The sequence below is a fragment of the Pteropus medius genome, unplaced genomic scaffold (genome assembly GCF_902729225.1).
Source record: "Pteropus medius unplaced genomic scaffold, Ma_sr-lr_union100, whole genome shotgun sequence".
Classification (NCBI taxonomy): domain Eukaryota; kingdom Metazoa; phylum Chordata; class Mammalia; order Chiroptera; family Pteropodidae; genus Pteropus; species Pteropus medius.
Window position 1 is genome coordinate 3,326,188 of NW_024347790.1, and position 21,580 is coordinate 3,347,767.

The 21,580-nt window shown below is 44.6% G+C and overlaps 1 protein-coding gene across 4 annotated transcripts in view; it reads right to left on the reverse strand.

Moving 5' to 3' along the window:
- Positions 1–1,411: 1,411 nt before the first annotated feature.
- Positions 1,412–21,580, reverse strand: part of RSU1 (Ras suppressor protein 1) — a 156,775-nt gene continuing 136,606 nt past the window's right edge. For all 4 annotated transcript variants that reach the window (XM_039877478.1, XM_039877477.1, XM_039877476.1 and 1 more), the window contains one exon: positions 1,412–2,305. In XM_039877478.1, coding sequence (XP_039733412.1) covers positions 2,203–2,305 — 103 coding nt within the window. In that variant the 3' untranslated portion in view covers positions 1,412–2,202. The remainder of the gene's footprint in view (positions 2,306–21,580) is intronic.

Here is a 21,580-nt window from a genome sequence, read left to right on the forward strand (position 1 = left end):
GATGGGAATTTAAAAACAATTAATATTGTAGAAAATTGAATCAGAGACAGAAAAAAACCAAAATTCTTAAAAAAAAAATTCATAACCTTTTATTCCATTCCTTTACTCTCCCAGTTATCAAAACTAGTATCTTCAAATACAAATATCTTTTTGCAGAAAAAGTGTTGCTACTTATTTTCAAATTGCTGTCACTTATATAGAAATTTATATCCCCAATGGCAGTGCATGAGAATGATTGTCGCATGTTAGTCCTCTAGCCCTTAATACTATCTTGAAATATTTGCACTTTTCATTGTTACGCATTTCTTATTTTTGCTTTGATTTTTTTTATTACTAATGAGTTTAGATTCCCCCATTTTATCACATATATGCTATTTTGCTTTGTTGCTAGTTCAATTTTAGATGGTCTTTACAATTAACAAGAAAGGCATTGTTCTTTCTCCCGCAATTTCACAAGCTAAAAAAAAAAAAATCAATTTAAAGTTTTAGGCTGAGGCAAAGGTTACGCCTAGAAAAGTTACACCAACCCTCGCCCCCAACCAGGTGATAGCACCTGGGGACTCCTCTTCCTGCAGCAAATGCCCTATCAGCAAGTGATCCAGAAATAAGAAGTGCAGATCTTGATCGGCAGCCTCTCTGATTCAAACATTTCCTAAGTAACTCAGGATTTTTTGTTGTGTTTTGATGCTGGCATTTTTACATAGTCCTGTGATCCTGGTCTACAGCGTTCAAACGTGGAGCCACCACCATCCGTCTGAGAGTATGTCACATCTTCACACACCGTTTGTTTCCAGGCATTTTGGTGTTGGCAGCCCTCTTTGTTAGCACAAAAATTCTGCTCAGATGTGTTCTCACTTACATACATGTTACCGCTGATAAGAACAAAACTGTCTATCACAGCTGCTAAACAATCGGTCGCTGAATGACTCTGCAAATGCAGTTTCCACACGGGCGTGGTGTACAGTGTGCAGATTTACACAACTTCTCTGGCATCACTGAAATCCCTTAGAAGAATGCTTTGCTATGAGCCGATTTCCTGCAGTGACAAGAAACTCGAGTTTTTTTTTCTCTCTCCCACTGCACAGCTCTTGACTACCAGCCATGGGCAGAAGTCATCATTTCTTCAGCTGAGAAACACTGCTTTCCAAAAACCTTTGGCAGAAGCTCCCGGAGATTTGTTTTTCTCCTCCTTCCTAATTTAGCAACAGTCTTCAAAGAAAAAAAATAAAATAAAACTGACAAATCAACGTGAGAAGAAACTAACTTTAATTTTGCATTTTTTTCATGAGAAGTTTCAGGGTTTATCATCTACAACCAATAAAAGTGGACAAGATTAATTTTGGGAAAAAGAGTAAACAAAAATGTGTATACACCCCAAAGTCAGATTGTTCTGTATTCAGGAGGCAACACGTTGTGCAAATTCAAGATTTTATTAAAATCGTAGGTGAGGAAAGTTAACATAATATCTCAGTGGCGAAGGAAAATTTTTAATAAGGCGAAAGAATGAATTACATGAATAAACAGAAGCGTGAACAGTGCTGTGACATTTAAACGATTACGTGATTTTAATTATGCTTTTGATAAGCAGCGACTTTACGAGCATCTATTCAAGGAGCTGAAATCAGTGCCTACTACGGAATTAGCAGTTGAATCAGAGCTTTGTTTCCTGCCTTTGGTAATTTTTAAGGTAAGAAAGGGTTTTTAAAACTTATAAAAATCTACTACCTACCAAAAGAAATTAAAAGATAAAAATTGGTAAGCAGTAGGAAGAAAAATATGAAAAGAAACACATGCACTCACACACATTCAGAGATATACACTGTACAGTTGACCCTTGAACAATGTGAGGGTTGGGGTGCCGCCCCCTTACGCAGTTGAAAATCCACATATAACCTGACACCCCAAAAACTTTACTACTGATAGCCTCCTGTCTATTAACGTAAACAGTTTATTAACACCTATTTTGTATGTTATACATATTATATACTGTATTCTTATACCAAAGTTAGAAAAAAGAAAATCTTAAGAGAATCATTAGGAAAATACATTTGCAGAATTTATTGAAGAAAATCTGCATATAATGGACCCGCTCAGTTCAAACCCACGTTGCTCAAGGGTCAACCATAATTGATCGTGGGACAGAGCAAGAGAACAGAAGTAATAACGAGCGAAGTGACCGGAAGTCCAGCCCATGCCAACCCCTCATTTGTTCTTGGCTGTCAGAGGCTTCCGGCTGATCTTTTTCGTTTTGTCATTATTTTTCTTCGGCGGTTCTGGATTTGCCTGCATGTGTCTGCCGTAGAGACTGAAAAGAGAGAGGGAGAAACCGTGAGATGTACCTTAACTAACACAGGACAAGCTTCATCGGTAGAGATTTAAATAACAGATTCATGTCCAGGAATATTCGGTAAGCCACAGAAGACCAATACATCACTTCTGCTTTCTCTGGGTCATACACTGTGCTTTAGAATTAAAGATTCTCTTACAAACACACACACAACGCTCCATGAGGTCCAATTCTGGACAAGTCTCTTGGAATTTCACACTCCTTGGGCAGGTTGTGAAAACAGCAGAGAGGTTCAGGACTGTGAGGACTGACCATGCTCAGCCCAGCCGCTCCAGACTGCAGCTCCAAAGGCTGTGAGTGTTTAAGTCGACAGTGACAAAAATTGGGTCGAACTGAAGAGATAGAGTGTCCACTTAGTGAAAAGTGAGCATCATGCTGGGCCTAAAAGCCCAGGGGCTGGATAATGTGACAGAGAGCAATGGCGTCCAAACTCACGCTGGCTTCTCACCCATGATTGATAGTGCTGGGGTGGCGACCACACATCAATGTCATGTTAATAAGTACCGCTGATTAAATGTTGACAAAGTGTCCTACGATTAAGGCCGATGGCATTCATCGCAGAGCAAACTAGCTCCGTGGCTGAGAGGACTGAACTGAACAGCACATAGTAATTAATCGAAAATTTATGAGTAATTCTGATTAAACTAAATTAAAAGCTACCCTAAAATAAATCCGGCTCAACCTCAACTCCCCTTATTGATATAATTGTGTCCCCACGAGAGCCTGGTAGGCATCTCAGTTTCCACAGAGAAAAGGCACTGTCCGACTCCGCCTGTTGCAACCGCGTCGTGCCAAATGAACAAGGGTCGACATGAAGACAGACCCCTCCTCAGGAGGTGTCCCTTGCCCTAAGGTCCGCTCGGGAGTCGACGCCCTCTCCCGGTGTCTGCATTTTGCCAGGTGCACGGTGCGGCACTGCTTGGCATGTACTGATGCTCCCGCTGACACCGGGGTGGACGGGCTGAGGGCTGGACCTGGCACACAGAGTTGGCCAACTGACTGAGAGCTTAGGGAAAGCTGGACACTAGGGTTTTGATAGGTCGTCCTGTGCTCGATCTTCTCCAGAGGCTTCCGGGCGTCTCCTCAGAAGGGCCTGAGCAGGTTCGACCAGCAGTGACCATGAAGATGGGTGTCTGCATCCCAGGAGTTTGAAACACAGAGTCTGGCTCGCAGCAGACAACCCGTGAGCTGGAGAACGCACATCCAGCCAGGTACTGGGCCTGCTCAACGGGTAAAGGGGAGGGCCACCTCTTGGATCAAGGAGGTACCACGTGTCCCAGACAGGTTACATCAGAGCCTGCAGGTTAGCTTTCAGTTCTGTACGCTGGCTTACAATTTTTGCTAACCTAATGGAGAGAGAGGTGTAGGCCCACCCAGCTTGACCGTGGACCACCCTGTGCCCCCACAGGAAAAACGCCTCCTCCCTCGAGAAAGCCTGCTACTCAGGAAAATGGGTCTTTAAACCCACATAGCCGCCTCCTCCCACATTTTAAAAAGTGCCACTTTTCCCGGAAGTCCCTGTCATGGACGCCCAGGGCCCTGGATCCGAGGTAAAGAACCATTGGTTTGGCACAGGAAAGTCCAGCCATTCCTGCCTCACTGCTGTGGCTGCTCAACCCCAGGGACATCCCTGTCCCAATCACTTCACCTGGCGAGAGGGAGTCTGCAGTGGTGACTAACTTAAGGATTTTGAGATGGGAAGATTACCCTGCATGATCTCGGGAGAGGATCCAACCTGAGTGTTCCCTTCCATCGCACCCCCCAATCGTCTCCCCCAGGCACGTGACACAGCCAGGGGAACGCTGAGCCACAGCAGACTCGGAGGCTGTATTCCTCACCTCTGTCACACTCTCTGAAACCCTCGCCCTCCCCAGCCCTGCCCTTCTCCTCCCAGGGCGCCCCTTCCCAAGCCAGGGGCTTAGTGGAACAGTGGGACATGCCCCTGAGGGGGCGCCCTGGTCTTCAGGCTCCTCCCACTTGGCAGTGAGTCTGCGCTGCATTCACAGGGCCCTAGGGTCTTCAGTTACACAGCTTCCTTAAAGCTTCCCGTTTCTCTCTTCTCTCCAAGCCCTTATCCCCGAAAGGGAAAAAACATACATGTTCTGTCTCACAGACATTGTCAACCTGTGAAGACTACGAAAATATGCAGAAATACAACACTGTGGTTCACGCACTTGGAACCCCAAAGTGGTATCAACAAAAACGAGGTTGGAGGAAGGAGAAGGGCCTGCTACGCACCCCGTCTGGAGCGGGCAAGCATGGAAGCTTCCTGCAAGGGGTAGAGGTTACCCGGGCCCTGACGGTGATGCTCTAGCAAGGTCTTTTCAGAAGGGGTGCAAAAGCCAGCAAGGCTCCTCTTTTGAGGAAGGAAACAAAATGTTCCAATGTTTCCATTCCTGCCTTTTTATATGCAGACCTCGCTGTGTGCCTGAACTTCCCGGGGGCTACACAGCAGGTCACTGGAAGGGGCCAGAGGGACAGCAGTCCTGGACTTGCTATTTATATCCTGGCTTTTCCACTTACTAGTTGTTCACTCTGGGCAAATGATGAGCATTCCTCACCCTCACCGTGCCTCAGTTTCTCTATCTGTAAGAAACAATGTGGTTTTCCGCATAGGGTGGCAGCAGTGGTTAAATAAGCCGGCACCATGGCCAACCTATTGCAAGTGGCCAGCAATTAATCAGAGTGATTACAGATAATTATACGATGATTCTTTTACTTCTTTAGGGCTTTTTCTTCTGAAAAAAAAAAAAATGACATGGTATTTTCTATCAATGCCAAATCCCCAAGCATCTCTGGAAGAAAGGTTTTCATCCTCTTTGAAGAAAGAACTAAGGCAGAGCTAAACGCAGCACCTCACTTCCGTGGTGAGTCACCACAGAGCCAGGGTGACACTGCCCTTCTTTCTGTGCATGATCCTTTTGCTCCTACAGCTGTGTGGGCAGATGCAAGTCGGCACTTTACTAAGCGGCCGTTCCCATGTGGAGACGTCGCTGTGCCAGAGAGGTAAGGACAAGCGTCTCCATTCCTGGCTCTCCCAGTGATTAGCCAGGGGGCCTCCATTTTAAGAGGGGCAGGCAGAATACTGGCCCCTCGAATGTCTACATCCTAATCCTTGAAACCCGTAAATATACTACATTGCAAAAGGGACTTTGCAGAGGTAATAAAGTTAAGGATCTTGAGCTGGAAAGATTAACCTGGACTGGCCAGGCAGGCCTAGTGTAATCACATAGGTCCTTATCGGAGGGAGGTAGGGGCGTGTCTGAGTCAGAGGGACATCTGAACCTGCTACCCTCCTGGCTTCAAAGATGGGGGAAGGGGCTGCCAGCCAAGGAACGCAGATAGCTTCCAGAAGACAGAAAGGCAAGGAGATGCACTTTCCCCTAGAGCCTCCAGAGGGAGCAAGCTTGAGGACACTGTGACCTCAAGACTGTAAGATAATACATTTGTTCTGTTTCAGCCACCAAGTTCATGGTAATTTATTACAGCAACAATAGGAAACTCATACGGTAAGTGAACCTCAACCTCGCTGGGCTGTACACATAGCAGCCTATCAGGAAGATTCTGCTTCATTTCAGCAGGAAAAAAAAAAAAGGAAAGAAAAGAAAAATTGGGGGGGGTAGTAGCTCACTAAAAAGAAGTAAAAGTTAAAAACTAAGTTTCAGAAACGGCACAAAGTTCGTCCAAATGAACAAAGAGAACCGTTTCTACCAGAAGAATGGGAGCAATTGGGACGCCTGTCCCCTGTCTACAGAGGTTAAGACTAGATGACCCCGGCCAATTCCACTCTCTGAAGCCAACACTCAGGGACCGTGCGTCGAATGTATCTGGGATTAACGTACAGAGGGTCGTAGAAGGTCACTGAGTGATGACGTGGAGGGGTCAATGGCACTGAAAGAAGTTTTATTATGTGCAGTTCCTGAGAGGAGGGGACACGCCACACCACGCAGGGCCACATGGGGAGGAACAAGGGCCGGTCAAGAGGCAGACAGAGTGACAGAGCCTGCAGGTCGGGTTCATGAGAAGGAGGGTGAGGCGGGGCAGGTGGTTCAAGTGAGTTCAGGCTGGGACAGCGTGAGTAATTTCAGTGGGCTCAGGGCCACAGGGTGGGTCTCTAGCTGCCCGTAACTGGGAACAGGGGAAACATCGTCTTGGTGAGAGTGAGTTAGATGAGGATGTGGCTGAGGGTTGAGGCTTTGCCTTGGGTGGTGTGTACGTGAAAGGCACACTCGCAGCAAGCTGTTTGCTATCCCTAGGGGTTAGCGAGCCCTCGGAGGGGCAGTCTCTCCCCACCCAGCACGACCTCCATACGAGTCAAAGCATCATAAAATTCAGAAAATAAAAAAACATAATGAATGAATACAGCCCACAGTCTTTGGGGTTCTGCCCTTCTGACGACCCCATATCCTCCCATGATATACTTCCCCCCTCAGGACCTGGTGAACACAGCTTCCCTTACTGGGCCCAGCCCTTCTACCTCGTCCACCTGGGAAAATCCCAACCATCCTCGAGAACCTGACACAAGGCACTTCCCACACCAGCACATCCCCTCAGCCCTCTGTTCAAGTGGCACTTGTCCTGCCCTGCCCTGAGGATCAGGCTTCGCCCCGCTCTGCATCCCCACACCCTGCCTGCTCTGAACAACGTGACTTTGGGAGAGATGACTAACGCGCCACAGTCTGACGTCCTCGTCTGTAAGATGAGGATACAAATCCACAGCTACCTTGCAGGGCTTTGGTGAAGATTCCCTCAGACGTGGGGAAGGTCTCGTCTGGGCAGGCACACAGCAGGCGCTGCAGGATGGCCACTGTCGCCATACGCTCCCACGGAAGTCCGCGACTCCAGCTGAGTAAGGTGGCTAGTCCCTTCCACATCTCAGACGCTGCCTCCGTGCACAGGGCACACAGTCCGATCCCTTCTCAGAAAGGTTTCTGGTGGGCACTGAAATCCGGCCATGCCAGCTTGAAAGTGACAAAGGGAGCCTGGCTCAAGGTCACAAAGGGGGCAGTCGCCACCCACAGACAATCTGCTCGACCCAGAAAATGAAGGAAGCATATGGCGCAGAGTCACAGAAAACCTTCTCTCCCCTGAAATCTGAGGTTTACAGATGTTATTTGGGAGGTGATTAAGGAGCGGGGAAACCCAACAAAGAACAACCTAACGTAATGTGACAGGAGGGGATCAGTTTCGCTCGGGGGTCTGATGAACGGGCTCTGTCGCTGAAGAGACTGCCAAAGGCGAGAGGCGTCTGTGCGTGCTCTTGCCTGGAACACGAGTGAGCGGGGACTGAGGGGCCACAAGGGCTCTCTCTCCACTGTCCCTGTGAAACGGGCCCTGCCCTGAGCAGCCACCTGAAGCATCCCCGCCAATCGGCAGCCCTGGAGCAATCATGAGATGACTCTGCGGACTGCTGGGGTCACCGGGCTGGGCCCTCCGAGGCATCCTGTGAAAGCAGCCTGCATCTGGTTATTGCGAGCACCACGTGGCTGAACACTCTGGCCTGCTGACACCTAAAATCGCACAGCAAAAATTCCAGCTCGCCAGAATCAGCATATATTTTGCGACAAATATTATATTAAGCACAATGATGTGCTTCATTAACATATTGTTGATAGGTTAATTTTATTTACTATGTGCGCCTTCATTTTTTAGGAAAAAGATCCATGACTCTTACTGTTTCTGTTGGATCCGAGGGTCTCCTGAGGACCCGCAACAACCTACACGGCGACAGCACTGAAGACTGCTGTGGGCCACCGCATTCCTTCTTGAAAATTTCCTCCCTTGGTTGCAATGCACTACCTTGGTTCTCATTCTCTCTCCAGACACTTCTTTGGTCCTTGTGTGTCTGCTGTTGTCTCTTTGCCTTCTCTCCCTAGAACGATCATCTGACTTTACAGCTTCAGTGATGATCTCTAAGCAGTAGCCTTCCAAGTCACGGCCATCTTCAACCCCCGCTGTGCCTTATTCCCACTGGGACACTTAGCTCTTAAACCCAACCAAACCACATAAGCGTTCCCTCCCCCAATGTCCACAGGGCTGAGCCTCTCCATCTCCAGACCTTCGGGATCAAAGCTGAAGTTATTTTGACATCTGCATCTTTTTTTGGCCACCACATGAATCAAATGTGATTGGCACTTCCTCTACAACAGACATTCTTAGCCTGGGACCAGGGAAGGATTTGAAACTCTAAGTAAAACTGTATGTGCCCTTGTCAGCAAAAGAGAACACAGCTTTCATCAGTTTCTCAAAAGATTCATAACTGAGTGGATTAGTTAGTCGCTTTATCATTTAGTGTCCATATGATTCTTACTTTCGTCATCCTATGATTTTATCCATTCTCATTTCCTCCTACTGTATCACATGGACACTAGATGATTAAAATGGGCCCCTCTTTGCTCTCCCTGATGCTAAGCCATTCCCTCTTCTAACGTGTCCTACATGTGAGTGACAGAATACTCTCTCCTTGTTTTATGCATGGAAAACAGCACTCACTGCCCACTGGATCAGCCTGGAACGTGGCACAGAACATTTAACGTGCCCGACCCCATCTCTCTGTTCACTAACAGACCCGACTACAAGTAAGACTGGTCTGGAGGATGGATCGAGTGTGAATCCTGCCACCTATTAGCTGATTAACCTCAGAGTCCATCTCTTTCTAGAGTATCTGTTATCTTAACTGGCAAGTGGGAATATCTGCACATGTCTGCCTCGCAGGTGCTTTTGACAATCAGACCGGCTTCAGTTCACTCGAGTGCTGTGAAAAATACAAGGGCTGAATCAGTCCGAGGCCTGGAATTAGGCTTTCCTGCCAGCCAGCTCTCCTTGTGCTCTGTTTTCTGCTGATCTGCGTCACTACTGCCTGGGTCCTTTCTGCAATTCAGAGCCTATCTATATTTTTACGATCTTCACAGCACCCCTTCCCCTCAATTCCTGCCTTCACAGAATACTGTGGGATTTATCAGGATTTCACCATTAAGTCCTTGATGATACATAACGCGATTCCGGCTCTTGGCTTGTTGTTTTGAAATACCAATACAGTGCCTTGATAGCGACACATCACGATTATGGCGACCATTCATTCAACATTCACTGTCACGACAATCCAATGAAGTAGAGGCTTTTATTACCTTCGTTTTTTAAATGAGGACACAGAGGCTTAGAAAGTTTAGGCCTGGATCAAACTCAGGCAATTACTTCCAAAGTTCACACTCTTAATGTACCAAGTTGTTCTGTCTCCCATCTTTTTGGATTTCTCAGTTTTGTCTTCTTAATAAGTCTACCATTTTCTTAAGGTTAGGGACTGCAGACTTCACTTCTTTTGTATTCTATATACTCGAGGCACTGCTAGAAGCACATTGTGTGCTATGTAAATATTGTGTTTCAGAATGCCAGGTATGAGAGGTACAATATGCTGTTCTTAAGTCATTTGCTCATGTCATCTGCCTCCCTCCTGTTGTTTTGGGTGTTTCCATGGAAAGTCCTTATACAGACCAAGAAAAGAACCAATTTTAAAATCTAAGTATATGGCCAGTGACAATAATGGAGAGAAATTACTTTGTTTATAATCTGTAATCTTATGGTACGCTGCTAAATTTAAAATCTCTGCAAATAAATCTGTGGACAAAGTGTGACGCCGAGATTATTAATAAGCATTTGTAATATCTTTATTTATCCTATCTAGCAGCTATGAGGGGCTGGTGACAGAATCTTAGCACAGAAATTGCTGAATCTTAAAGAGGGAAAAAAATAACAAGTTACCAGATCCCCATATAAGTCTCATTGATTCAAAAGGCAATAATTTTTGGAGATTAAACCTCCAAGCAATGGCAACTTAGAATTCACGGATGTCAGTGTCTTTCACATTCATATCCCCCATTGTAACCCTCACTGCTCTGTCACCAACGCACAGTCTTAAAACAAAAATACGAACATATATGGACCAAAGGCATCCATACAAATAGCCAAGAAAAATTCGTAGCTGGCTTAGGGCCGATATTATGCTATACAAAAAAATATAAAATATAAGGCAGATTTTAAAATACCCCATACATTCTAGACTCGCTATATGCCCTACTGGAGGGGAGAAATGAGGATTCTCGCAGAGCAAAACTAACACTCTCATGCACAAAAGATGCTCATTAAACTTCATCATCCTGTCTACTCTAATGATACTTTTACTTAATAAAAATTCCCTGAGCAGTTGCAAGGATATTAGGCAAGGTCTTTGGTTATGTATCAGAGGTCTGAGCTGTCACTAGCAAGCGTGCGGTTCAGGGGTGTGGTCCCCGGGGAAGGAGCAAATACAGCTTTCACAGAATACATGCCGAGAAAAATCAATAACCACAACTTGCTTCCCTGCTTAAGCATTTAAGAAAAGAGGTAATCCTTTTAAATTAACTACGAAATGCTAAATGTTGCAATTTCCAGAATAAACGAAAAAGCAAAAGAAAACAAGTCTAAGGGCTTTTTTTAGGTTTCCCAAACAAGCTTTTTCCTTAATAGATATCATACCTGGAGTACTGGAGGATATATAATTTATAAAAAGAATTATTTAATGATTTAGTCCTTGAATTTGTAGAGATTAAAAAAACAGAGACGACTAACCGTATATGTTTGCATGTGTTTGTAATACATAGATATACAAACCCATTCATAAATACGAGGGAGAAACTAATTTTATATTTGCATTTACCCCCTTCAAAAATCATTCCTAAAAATATGACTATAAAGTTCACTAATTTAAATCTGGCTCTCAAAAGCAGGGAAAACGAACACGCCGCCAGCCCAGGCCCCAGCCATTCGAACGCTGAGCCGCGCCTGCACGGTCCTGCGGCCAGCTCGCTCCCTGCTTCCACCACGGCCCTCCATACTCCCGATCCCCAGTTCGGGGGCAAGTGAGTCAGGCCCCTGCCCACTTCCGAGGTTTGTACTTGCTATTCACTCTGTCTGGAATGTTCCCCTCCAGGTCTCCCCGTGAGCGGCACCGTTACTACCCTCATTTTACAGGTGGAGTAAACAGAGGCATGGAGAGGTTGAGGCCATTCGCCGAGTCTCAGTCTGGCTTTGCTGTCCCAGCTTTAGTGTCAAAACACAACTCGGCCTCAAACCTTTCCCTTCACTCTGGGCACAGTAACTGGTTCGTACCTGAGCCTGTGGCCAATTTGAGCCAAGTACATAAAGACCTGAGATCTAAGCCCCGACTACTGGGAAGAAAAGTCTTCTTTTCTGTTTGAGCTGAATCAGGAGCCCAGATCTGCTGCCAGCCGTGTTGACATCTATGAAGAGAGCCTGCCTGGGAGAGAAACCAGCACAAAGCAGAACTCAAAGATGGAGAGAGATGGGGTCCCTGACATTGAGGGACCCCATCTCTCTCCATATCTATATGGAGACATATCTATATGTCATGCCATGCCAGAAGTCTACTGTATCCCTGCATTATTTTTAATATAAAATAACCACCTAATCCCCATTCTTCTTAAGCTTTGTGTTCCCTGCAATCAAAGGAATGATGAACCCTGAGTGATCCATCACTCTGGTCTGCTTCAAATATAAATCCCTAAGAGAGGTCTCCTTTTGTCCACATTATCTTCGTCAAGGAACATTTCCTGATGTCCTCGACTCCGGCTCATCAGCCGATGATGTCTCAGTCCCCCTTTAGGGCTGTGTGTCTACTGAAAGAACACGTGCTGTGCCGGCCCAGGGGCTGCTTCAGTCTCTGGGGGAAGTTATCCCCTGGTGCAGAATTCTCATTCCTACTTCAGGGTCTTACGTATTTTCCTCAGTTTCTGCTGAGTTTCTGAGGCCGGAAGGCTGAGGGTGAGACTGGGAGCATGATAAATGCATCACGGTGCCACTTTGTGAGGCCACTCGGGAGCCCAGTCCGTCACCCTCTCATGGAGATCTCTTCCTGTGACCAGGGCCTTCCCTTCAATTCCTTTAAGGTACAATGGGATTTTATGGAATTTTCGTCAGCTCTTACATTAGTAAGAACTAGCTGAAGACTGCAAGTGCTTATAAAAGAGAATTAAGTTAAAACGAACATTATAAAAGCAGTGTTATTCTTTTCTTTTGAAAAAAATAAGAATACATTTTCATTATCATAGAAAGATAAGTCTTTCCGGCCACATATGGTTCCTTCACAGACAGCTCAAGGTTGTTCACGACCTGTAAAGTTATTAAGCTAGTGATCATCATAGCGAAACTCATGTAGCACTGACTAAACATTACCGTTTCCACGCGGAGCATCTGTGGCATTTTCTACGTCTTAACACATTTAAACCTTACACAGTATCACATGAATGAAAGAAATCCTGTGAGGTGCACATTTCTCCCATGGCTCTAGACATAAAGCGATGTCCCAAGTACAGAGTTAGTGTCACAGAACTAGGAAGGCCAGTCTAAACAGAGAAGGCTCTGCTCTTTCTATCTTTCGTTTTTCAGACAAGGACAAGTGGTGAAATACAGAGGTATTACTCCACTTCGTCCTTCTCTCTGTAGCTGGCTATTTAGATTCTGCTCCTGGGACCATCTTCCCTTGCGGTTTCTCTCTGCCCAGTTGACTTGATGACTTGAGCATGGCAGGGGACTCATGGGCGGGTCAATGGAAAGCTGGACATCTCTTTAAACTTAAATACGGTGAACCTATAGGCTCCAGAGTGCAAGGTGAATAACACTGATCTGGGGCTCTGAAGGCTTTGCAACTCACCTACGATCTGTGTTTTCCTAGACAGAAATGAGGCCTTTGGATTCAAACAGAGGTGGCGACCATCCAGCATGTGTGCTGCCGTGGCCCCTCACCACTGGTGGGGTGCCGTATCAGACTGCACCCCAGTCAGAGGTGGGCATCTGAATGGAACGTGTATACTTTACATATCAAACATGTATAGTACTTTGTTTATACCAACTCATATACCCTTAAGAAAAATTATGTTAAATAAAGCATTACAGGGCTTGCCTCTCTCATGTTCCTTCCATGTTCTGGTCAGATTACGGCACAATGTATGAGATTTTAGACAGCCCTGTATCCTTCGCCCCTCCTCCTTGTCCACAGATATTCTGTGAAGTGAGTCACATTTAACATACAGGTGGAGCAAAGAGATAAAATAATAACCACCACCACAGGACTCAAAACCAGAAAGCATCCATCTACCTATACAGGTAGATGCGTACAGTGTTCTAGCCATGAGACAGACTCACCAGGTGGGTGTCAGGAAGAAGCAGCTACAGGTAAGTTGCCTCTTGCCATTTCCCCAGCAAAGCTGAACTGCCTCGTGTAAGCTGGGCTCTCTTGGAAGTGCCAAACCCTATTCCTGAAACACAGCAGACCGAGTCGATTTGTGCGTTCCCTCCATGCTGCCCTCAAGCTTTGAACAACTAGCCCATGGTGAGGAGAAGCTGGCGGCAGGGAAGGAGCCAGGCTTTTGTAAGCCAAGGAACAAAGTGGCATTTGGAAACAAGCCAACAACTGTCAGAAGAACGGAGAGGACATCTATGAGGGCTCACTGGGGGGTGAGTCTTTGGGTCTCACTCTTCCTTTAGTTTCACGTTCATGTTTCTGAATTTTGTGGAAAAACATATTCCAAAAAGGAATAAAGGTTTTAAAAAATACTTTTAGCCCTGATATATTCAGCGGATTTAATATATGTCATCCATTTCCGCCTAGTTTTTCTTTTAAATCAAGAGATTAAAACGTCTCAGAGAAAGTTATGGTCTCTAAGCACAAAAAATTTAAAAACTGAGACATTCGTGGTTTATGCTTGATTTTAAAAACGATCTACTAGAGGATTCTGTGCATCAGCAATAAATCTGGCTGGGGACCCTGGGAATGCATCGAGAGGGGGGTTGTGCCTCTCGCTCGGGGCTCAAGCCTTAGCTATGTGATGCCCCCAACAGGCCTTGTCGACTCAGAGCAGAACTGTGGCTGTGGGTGGGGAGAGAAGAGCTAAAGCTTGTCACAACAGACCTTTTCGTCCAAGAATCTCAAGTGTTTCATCTAGGAATCTCACCCACAAAACACTCCTGGAAAGTGGCAGAGCACTCTAAATACAGATGGCGAAAGTGAGGTGGAAGGAAAAGCACGAGGCTGGGGTGCCAGAGGGCCGGGCTGGGGTGTCCGTGGAGCACGCCTGACCTGCTCTTTTGTTATGGTTTCCACTCTCCAGTGGTTGTGGTTCTGACATGGCCGATACGATGACACATTGGGTGAAAAATCACAGAAGGAACGCGTGCGTAACCGTTATCTCAAACACGGACAAGCTAAGTTCTGGAATAATTGACTCGAAGTGACTTATGTTCTCATGGAAAAATATTCTCCCCTGAATAGCTATTAATAATCAAGATGACTTCTGCCCAACATATTTTCCAATAGTAAGCAGTGCCTGCTATATTGAATATCTACAGTGAGTTCACTGCCTGCTCAGAAATATTTCTCAGAAAGCTGTTTTTTAAATCTCATGTTTAAACACATGTTAGTACTTCCAATGTATAGACATATTTCATGCTTTCACACATCCATATCTCTAAGATATGAGATCCACAAATGTAACTTTAAATTTTATAGTAGCCACATTTAAAAAGTAAAAATACACAGATAAAATAAACTTTAATTTATTTAACCCTATGTATCCAAAATATAGTCAAAATATAGTCATTTCAACATGTAATCAATATAAACATGATTAATGATCGAATTTATCCTTAAAGATAAATGATTCAGCAAATATGTCATATAAATTTAATGATTTTTTTTTGTACTAAGTGCCCTTGAGATCTGGTAATTGACTTTTGTAGCACATCCCAATGAGACCAGCTAAAGTTCAAGTCTGAGCGCCACATTTCGCTAGTGGTTACCGTACCGCACAGCCCAGAGAGAGGCCATCTGAACACGGTGCAATTGGACCATTTTCTTGCACTGGGATGAAAGGCATTCTGAAAGCTGACGGACCCTTTCTTGGCACTTGGCTACTTTTAGTGCTTTACAAAAGAAGGGATGAATATGTGTACCATATCATTTTAAAAAGTAATCTCACTTCCCTAGAGGTTCTTCCACTATTTTTAATTAGTTACAAAAGAGCCCATGGGGCTCGGTGTGAAGTGGCCGGGGTGCCCCAGCCATGAGGCTTTCGCTAGGAGCAGCTCAAGAAGCAGCTGCTACAGGCCACGTGCATTCGTGAGTTTTGCCATTTCCCAGGCAAGCTGGACTTCCCCACCTAGCTGTGCACCTTCTACAGGGGCAAACACTAAAACTAGACTCTGGCCCTCCACCCTGCTCTGTCTCCCCTCCATCTGTGACCGCTGGGCCAGAGGGTCCGGAGGGTGGGCTGCCAGGAGGTCTACAGGATCTCACTGCAGGTGGCTACGAGGCGGGTCATCACAATCGAGCTTTCATAAAGGAGAGAGCAGGTGCTCAGAAGAGAGAGCGGACAGATATTAAATCTGCTGGTTATATCAGGGTTGACAGTATTTATGAATTCTCCAATTCCTGTCGAGGTATTTTTTCCATAAAACTCAGAAATATGAAATGAAAAACTAAAGGAAGGGTGACATGCAAAGACCCATCTACTGAGCTCCCACAGATGTCTTCATCATTTGTGTGACAAATGTTGACTTGTTCCCAAATGCCACTGCTTCTTTCCCTGCAAAGACACAGCCCTCCTCAGCCATTAGTCCCATCGGGTGTTCCCTCGTTCTGCTTGTATCTCCCATGTCACTGATGGCTGCCACCTTCGTCTCCAGCTAACATCGCCAAGGAGCCTCTCTCATGGTGGATACTCTATAGAGCCGACTTAGAAAGAACACACGACGAGCAAGGCTGGGATGACTCGTGAATACCGGCTGTGCAGCCTGGGCTCCGCTAAACCTGTTTTACAATATGTAAAACTGGAATTATAATCAGGCCTACACTGCTTACGGTTGTGAGGGCTGAATGAGGAGGTCATGTAAAGAGCTGATCACTGTGTCTGGCCACCACTGTTAAGATAGGTTAGGTCACTTTTGCAGGATCTCAGAGCAAGTGGAAAAGTAAAGGCTCAAGGCCTAATTTGTCTGATTTCAAAATCCAGCAGAGAGAGCGAGCGAGCGAGAGAGCACGAGCGAAAATGAATATGAATCTCTCTCTATGCTCAATGTAGAAGTTAAAATGTCTGGCAGGCTGTAGGAAAGCCCTGGTTTTGAATCTGTCTATAATAAGCTGCAGCTGAGGATCCTTGGAGAGCTCACCCTTTTTGAGCATACCTTCTCATCTGGAAAATGGGACTGTCAATAACAGCACATACCTCCTAGGGCTGTTAGGCGGCGCCAAACAGCTGCTCAGTCAATCAAGGCTATTGCACACCACACTCTGCACTGGGGTTGTCCATTCTTAACTGGCTGAAGCCACAGAATCACAAAATGCCTTATGGTTATGTGAGAAAAGCAGTTTAACAAAGCAGTTTCTTTCCAAAGGTAGACAGACAGACAGATTAGATAGATAGATAGATAGATAGATAGATAGATTAGATAGATAGATTAGACAGACAGATAAGATAGATGACAGATAGATAAGACAGATGACTGATAGATAGTAGACAGAGAGACAGAAAGATAAGATAGATGATACATAGATAGATAGATATACAGACAGACAGATTTTCTAATGTTGTAACATATGCTTGAGGAAAACAGCAGACAGAGAACATAAGGTGGGAGGCTTGGATGTAAAACTATGAACAAGTTTAGTCACTTTCCTCATCCAGGTGATCACTTCGTAAGGTATATAAATGTCTAATCACTATGTTGTACACTTGAAACTAATATAATATTGTATGTCAACTGTAATTAGAAAATAAGCTAACAAAAAAGAAACTTTAGTCACTTTCTGAGTCTGGTAGTCATTGAAAATAACACAAAACGTGCTGGTCAATGCCAGATCATCTTAGCCTTCCCGGAAGAAGGTCCCATCTCTTTGCTCTGTCCAGGGTTCTGAATGGGCGGCTCACTAGTACTAACTGAAAAAATGAATAAGGTAGTGAGTACAGACATCTTCCATCCTCCTCTTGCTTCAGCTCTCCCATTCACATGCTAAGCCGTTCTCGAATCTATTCAGATGGGAACCACATTACGTAAGAGTCAATAATCTTTATGGTAACTCTGCAGTGAAAGTGTCATTTGTTGTAATGAACACTGATCATAAGTTAAGCCCCTAGCTACTCTCTCTGTTATTTTTCATTATACTATTCCTTGCTCTGTTATATTTCAGGAGTACTGAGGGAATTCAGCCAACTATGTTTGCTAGTCAGCTCTTCGTTATTCAGATTAGATTCTGCTAAGATGCAATGGAGCAATTTGCCAACACACAGAATCTTAAGGAAATGCATCAGACGCTGGTTATACGTTCTCCTCTGCCAATGCCAGCGGGCACCCCACCTTCCCCCTGGTTATTTGTCCTCTTAATTTGCTATTTTTCTCTCTATTTATCTTCCACTCAATTCACAGTATGGTTCTCCAGGCCTAAATCCGAGAGAGTTTTAACAACGTGTTTCTGGTTATTTTTTCCTTCAGTAATGACTTTGTTCAATTCGACACCCAGAATAATGTTTCCAAAATCATCATCACCCTCACACAGCTCTCACTTGCAAACACCACTCTGCTTACATTACAGTCGCTCTCCCTCCAGCTGCTCTGAAGGGCGCTACCTCCAAAAGGCACACCAGTGAGAGAAAGCTGGAATTTTTCCATTTTTTAAAATCCCAATATGAAAAATTCATTTTGTATGTTGTATACTAAGCGTGAGAGTAGAACTTCCACGTGCCTCTGTGCTTCGCGCACTTGGAATGGCTTCTAAGTAGGTTGTGAGTCCTTGGAGAAGCCACGTCACCGCCACGCCTCGGGTCACCAGCACAAAGGCTCGGAGACCACGTGGGCTGGCATTTGGCCATGAACGCTTGCAGGCTGTTCCACTCTCTCCTACCGGGTCTGAGGCTTCGGTCCATCGCCATCTTACACTGGACATTGTTACTTTTAATTAAGGCCATTAGCTCCAATCTTGTTTGCCACAGTGCCAGAGAATAATTTCAAATATTAAAGATAAGAAAATGGCACCTGAAGGCACCAAAGATCTGGGCTTGCCACCTTGGGTGTGTTTTTAGGGCACACTTGGCTGGGAATGCTCCCTTTTTGGGGAAATTCAGCTTGATGAACTGATATGTATTCAGACAGGCGTGCTGCAGTAATGCCATATTCTCTGTTACTATACTTTTCTCCTGATACATAGCAGAGAAAAGCTGAGAAGAAACTTACACTAAAATGTCTGCAGCTCTTTAAAAACATTAATTTTTTTTTTCCAGACATGACACAGTGCTTCTGGCGTGTGGAAAAGACTCTATTGATGGATGTGAAGATCACATGTATGTAAACATATATAAACAATCTCACGCCGGGTCATATTTCTTGGGAATTTTGTAATTGTGGGGAGGATGGGCACAGAATCAAGTCCAGAACAAAAGATGAGCTGTATGCACCCTGCCACCTCAAACAGGAAAGACAAAATTAGTAAACCAAGTCCTTCTGTACTGAAGGGAAGTAATCATTCTGAGTAGTTCATTAACCAAAATCTCAATTTCAAATTAGATGTAACACATGAAAACAGTCAACAAGCCAAAAGCATCGGAAACTTTTAGTAGATATTGAAGAAACAGCCAGGATCTGACAAGAACTATACACACCAGAAGCCAAAAAACGAAAGCTCCCTAAAATGGTACAATACATTTACTGCGTATTTAAGAGGAATCACTGTGGAATATATCACCGCACGGAGCCAGAGGCAGAAGTTGTTAACCTGTCTGAGCCTCATTTTACTCACACATAAAATGGGCATTCTCCCCGCCACCGAACAGAGTGGCTCTGTAGATTCAACGCCAAGTGCTCACTTAGCTAACCTTGAGCACAAGGTTTACAACTGTTACCCAAATACTCCGCTCAAAGCCTATCTATTAGGAAGTACTAAGAAATTACAAATGAGTGGAAAGACATAGATGGAAAGATGTTTAAATTTTAATTTAAATTTTTACTTAGACATCTTTCCATCTATATTAAAGACTTTCCATCTTTCTGTCTCTGTGAGATAACACTCAAGTAGTATAAAAAAATTCTATGCATACATACTGCAGGCAGACGTATCTACTTGGCTCAGGCAACAGCACGCCGTGCATTCACTTTTGTCTTGTCAATTTGGTTCCAGTCATGAGTCTTCACTAGTGAAAAAGCTGACAGTGAAGTGGTCCACTACCAATGACCCCTTTGCAACAGCAACATGAATAACTGCCGTCACTAAGAGCAAACCAATCCGGGCTCACAGCAAGTTCTCTGCCCTTTCTTTTGGTCGGTAAGGCTTACTCTCATCTCAGAGGCATCTATACTAAAAACAAGAAAAACCAGAGGGAGCCAACCCACTGCATGCTCCCATCAGTACGTGCTATTATGGCGGGTACCCCAAGGGGGCAGCCTGTGTGCTCCAATCCTTCAACGAGAGGTGGCAGGCCAGCTGTCCACCCACAGGTATGGCAGAAATCAACTCGACTTGGAAAGACCGCTGACTGCACACATACGAACGCATGAACATTTAAATGTGTACAGAATACGGACATTTCTTAGCTGGAACTACAAGAAACTTGGGTAGTGATCTTAACTTATAGATTTCATTTTTAAAAGAAAGAGAAATATATTTCAACCCATTTAGAAATTCAGATGTTTCCTACTTAAACATACTTCTACTAGCATTTTGGTAAATTTCTTTCAAGTTTATATCCAAAGTACATTTTTAAGCAGTGATGATCTTAGTTCATAATTTTATCATTAGGTTTATAATTTTAAACAAATGAGATAATGCTATTTACCACATAATTATAAACGAAGTTATTGACAGGCCGCCTATGAATCTAAACTGCATTTTGTAATGAATGTACACATTTGTTTGAGGATAGACTGCGTCTTAACATTCTGCTCGAACAGAAAAGCAGCTTCAGCACTGTGGCTTCGGGCAAGTCACTAAACCTATCCAAGCTTTAGTTTTTCTCACTGGAGGAAAACAAAACAAAACAAAATAAAATAGGAATAAATGATATTAACTAGCATCATTAGACTTTTGTGAAAGTTAAAAAAGATAAAAGTAGTATCTTACAAAAATGTAGGCCTCCACTGACGAAAAGAGTAGCTAATACTTGAAGTCATTTCTCACTGGATTTTCTTAAAATGATGCATACAAGCCAGAGACACAGGAGTAAGGGTGAAGAACCAGTCTTGCATTCGCCAAGGAGAGGCCCTTGGGATCTGACAACCAGTAGGGACTCGCCCCTGTGGAAAAGGGACTAGGTGTGACCCAAGAAGGCCTCAGGAGAGGCCAGGGCCATTTCTATTTTTCTATAATGAGAGTTAAACGCATAGTCACAAAAAAAGCTAACATGGTCTCAAAACTTGCAGTATACAGTTGACCACTGAGCAACATTAGAAGAGCGGATCCCCACCTCACCCACCCAGTCAAAAACCCATGTATAACTTATAACTCCCCCAAATCTGAATTACTAACAGTCTCCTACTGACCAGAAGGCTTACTGATTATACAATTAACACACAGTGTGTATGTTATATGTACTATATACACTGCATTCTTACAATAACCTAGAGAGAAAATGTTACTAAAATCATAAGGAAAATACATTTACAGTACTTATTGAAAAAAAGTCCATATATGAGTGGACCAACGCAGTTCAAACCTGTGTTGTTGAAGGGTTAACTGTATTCCAAACGTGGACACTTAACAAAGTAATGATTTAAGACAACAACAGTCAAAGCAACATAATGACTGCGTTTCATACAGTGGCTCTCAACCAGGCACGATTCTGTCCTCCACAAGGGGCCACTTTGGCAGTGTCTAGACACATCTTTGGTTGTCACACCCGGGAGTGCTACCGGCATCGAGTGGTTACAGGACAGGGATGCTGCTAAACATTCCAGGACACACAGGACGGCCTCCAACAACCAGTAATTACCTGGCCGAGAAGGTCAATCGTGCTGAGGTTGAAAAATTCTGGTGTAAACAAAACTCACAAGTAAAATTAAACTTGAAGTCCACGCTGAACATTATAGCCAGGGAGAAATGGGTCTGTTTCCCTTATCTCACCCCAGCCCCCGCCCCGATATAACTTCTCCTCCAAGCAACGTCTCCCAGCGGTGTTCTGTGAAGTGACCATATGTGCCCAG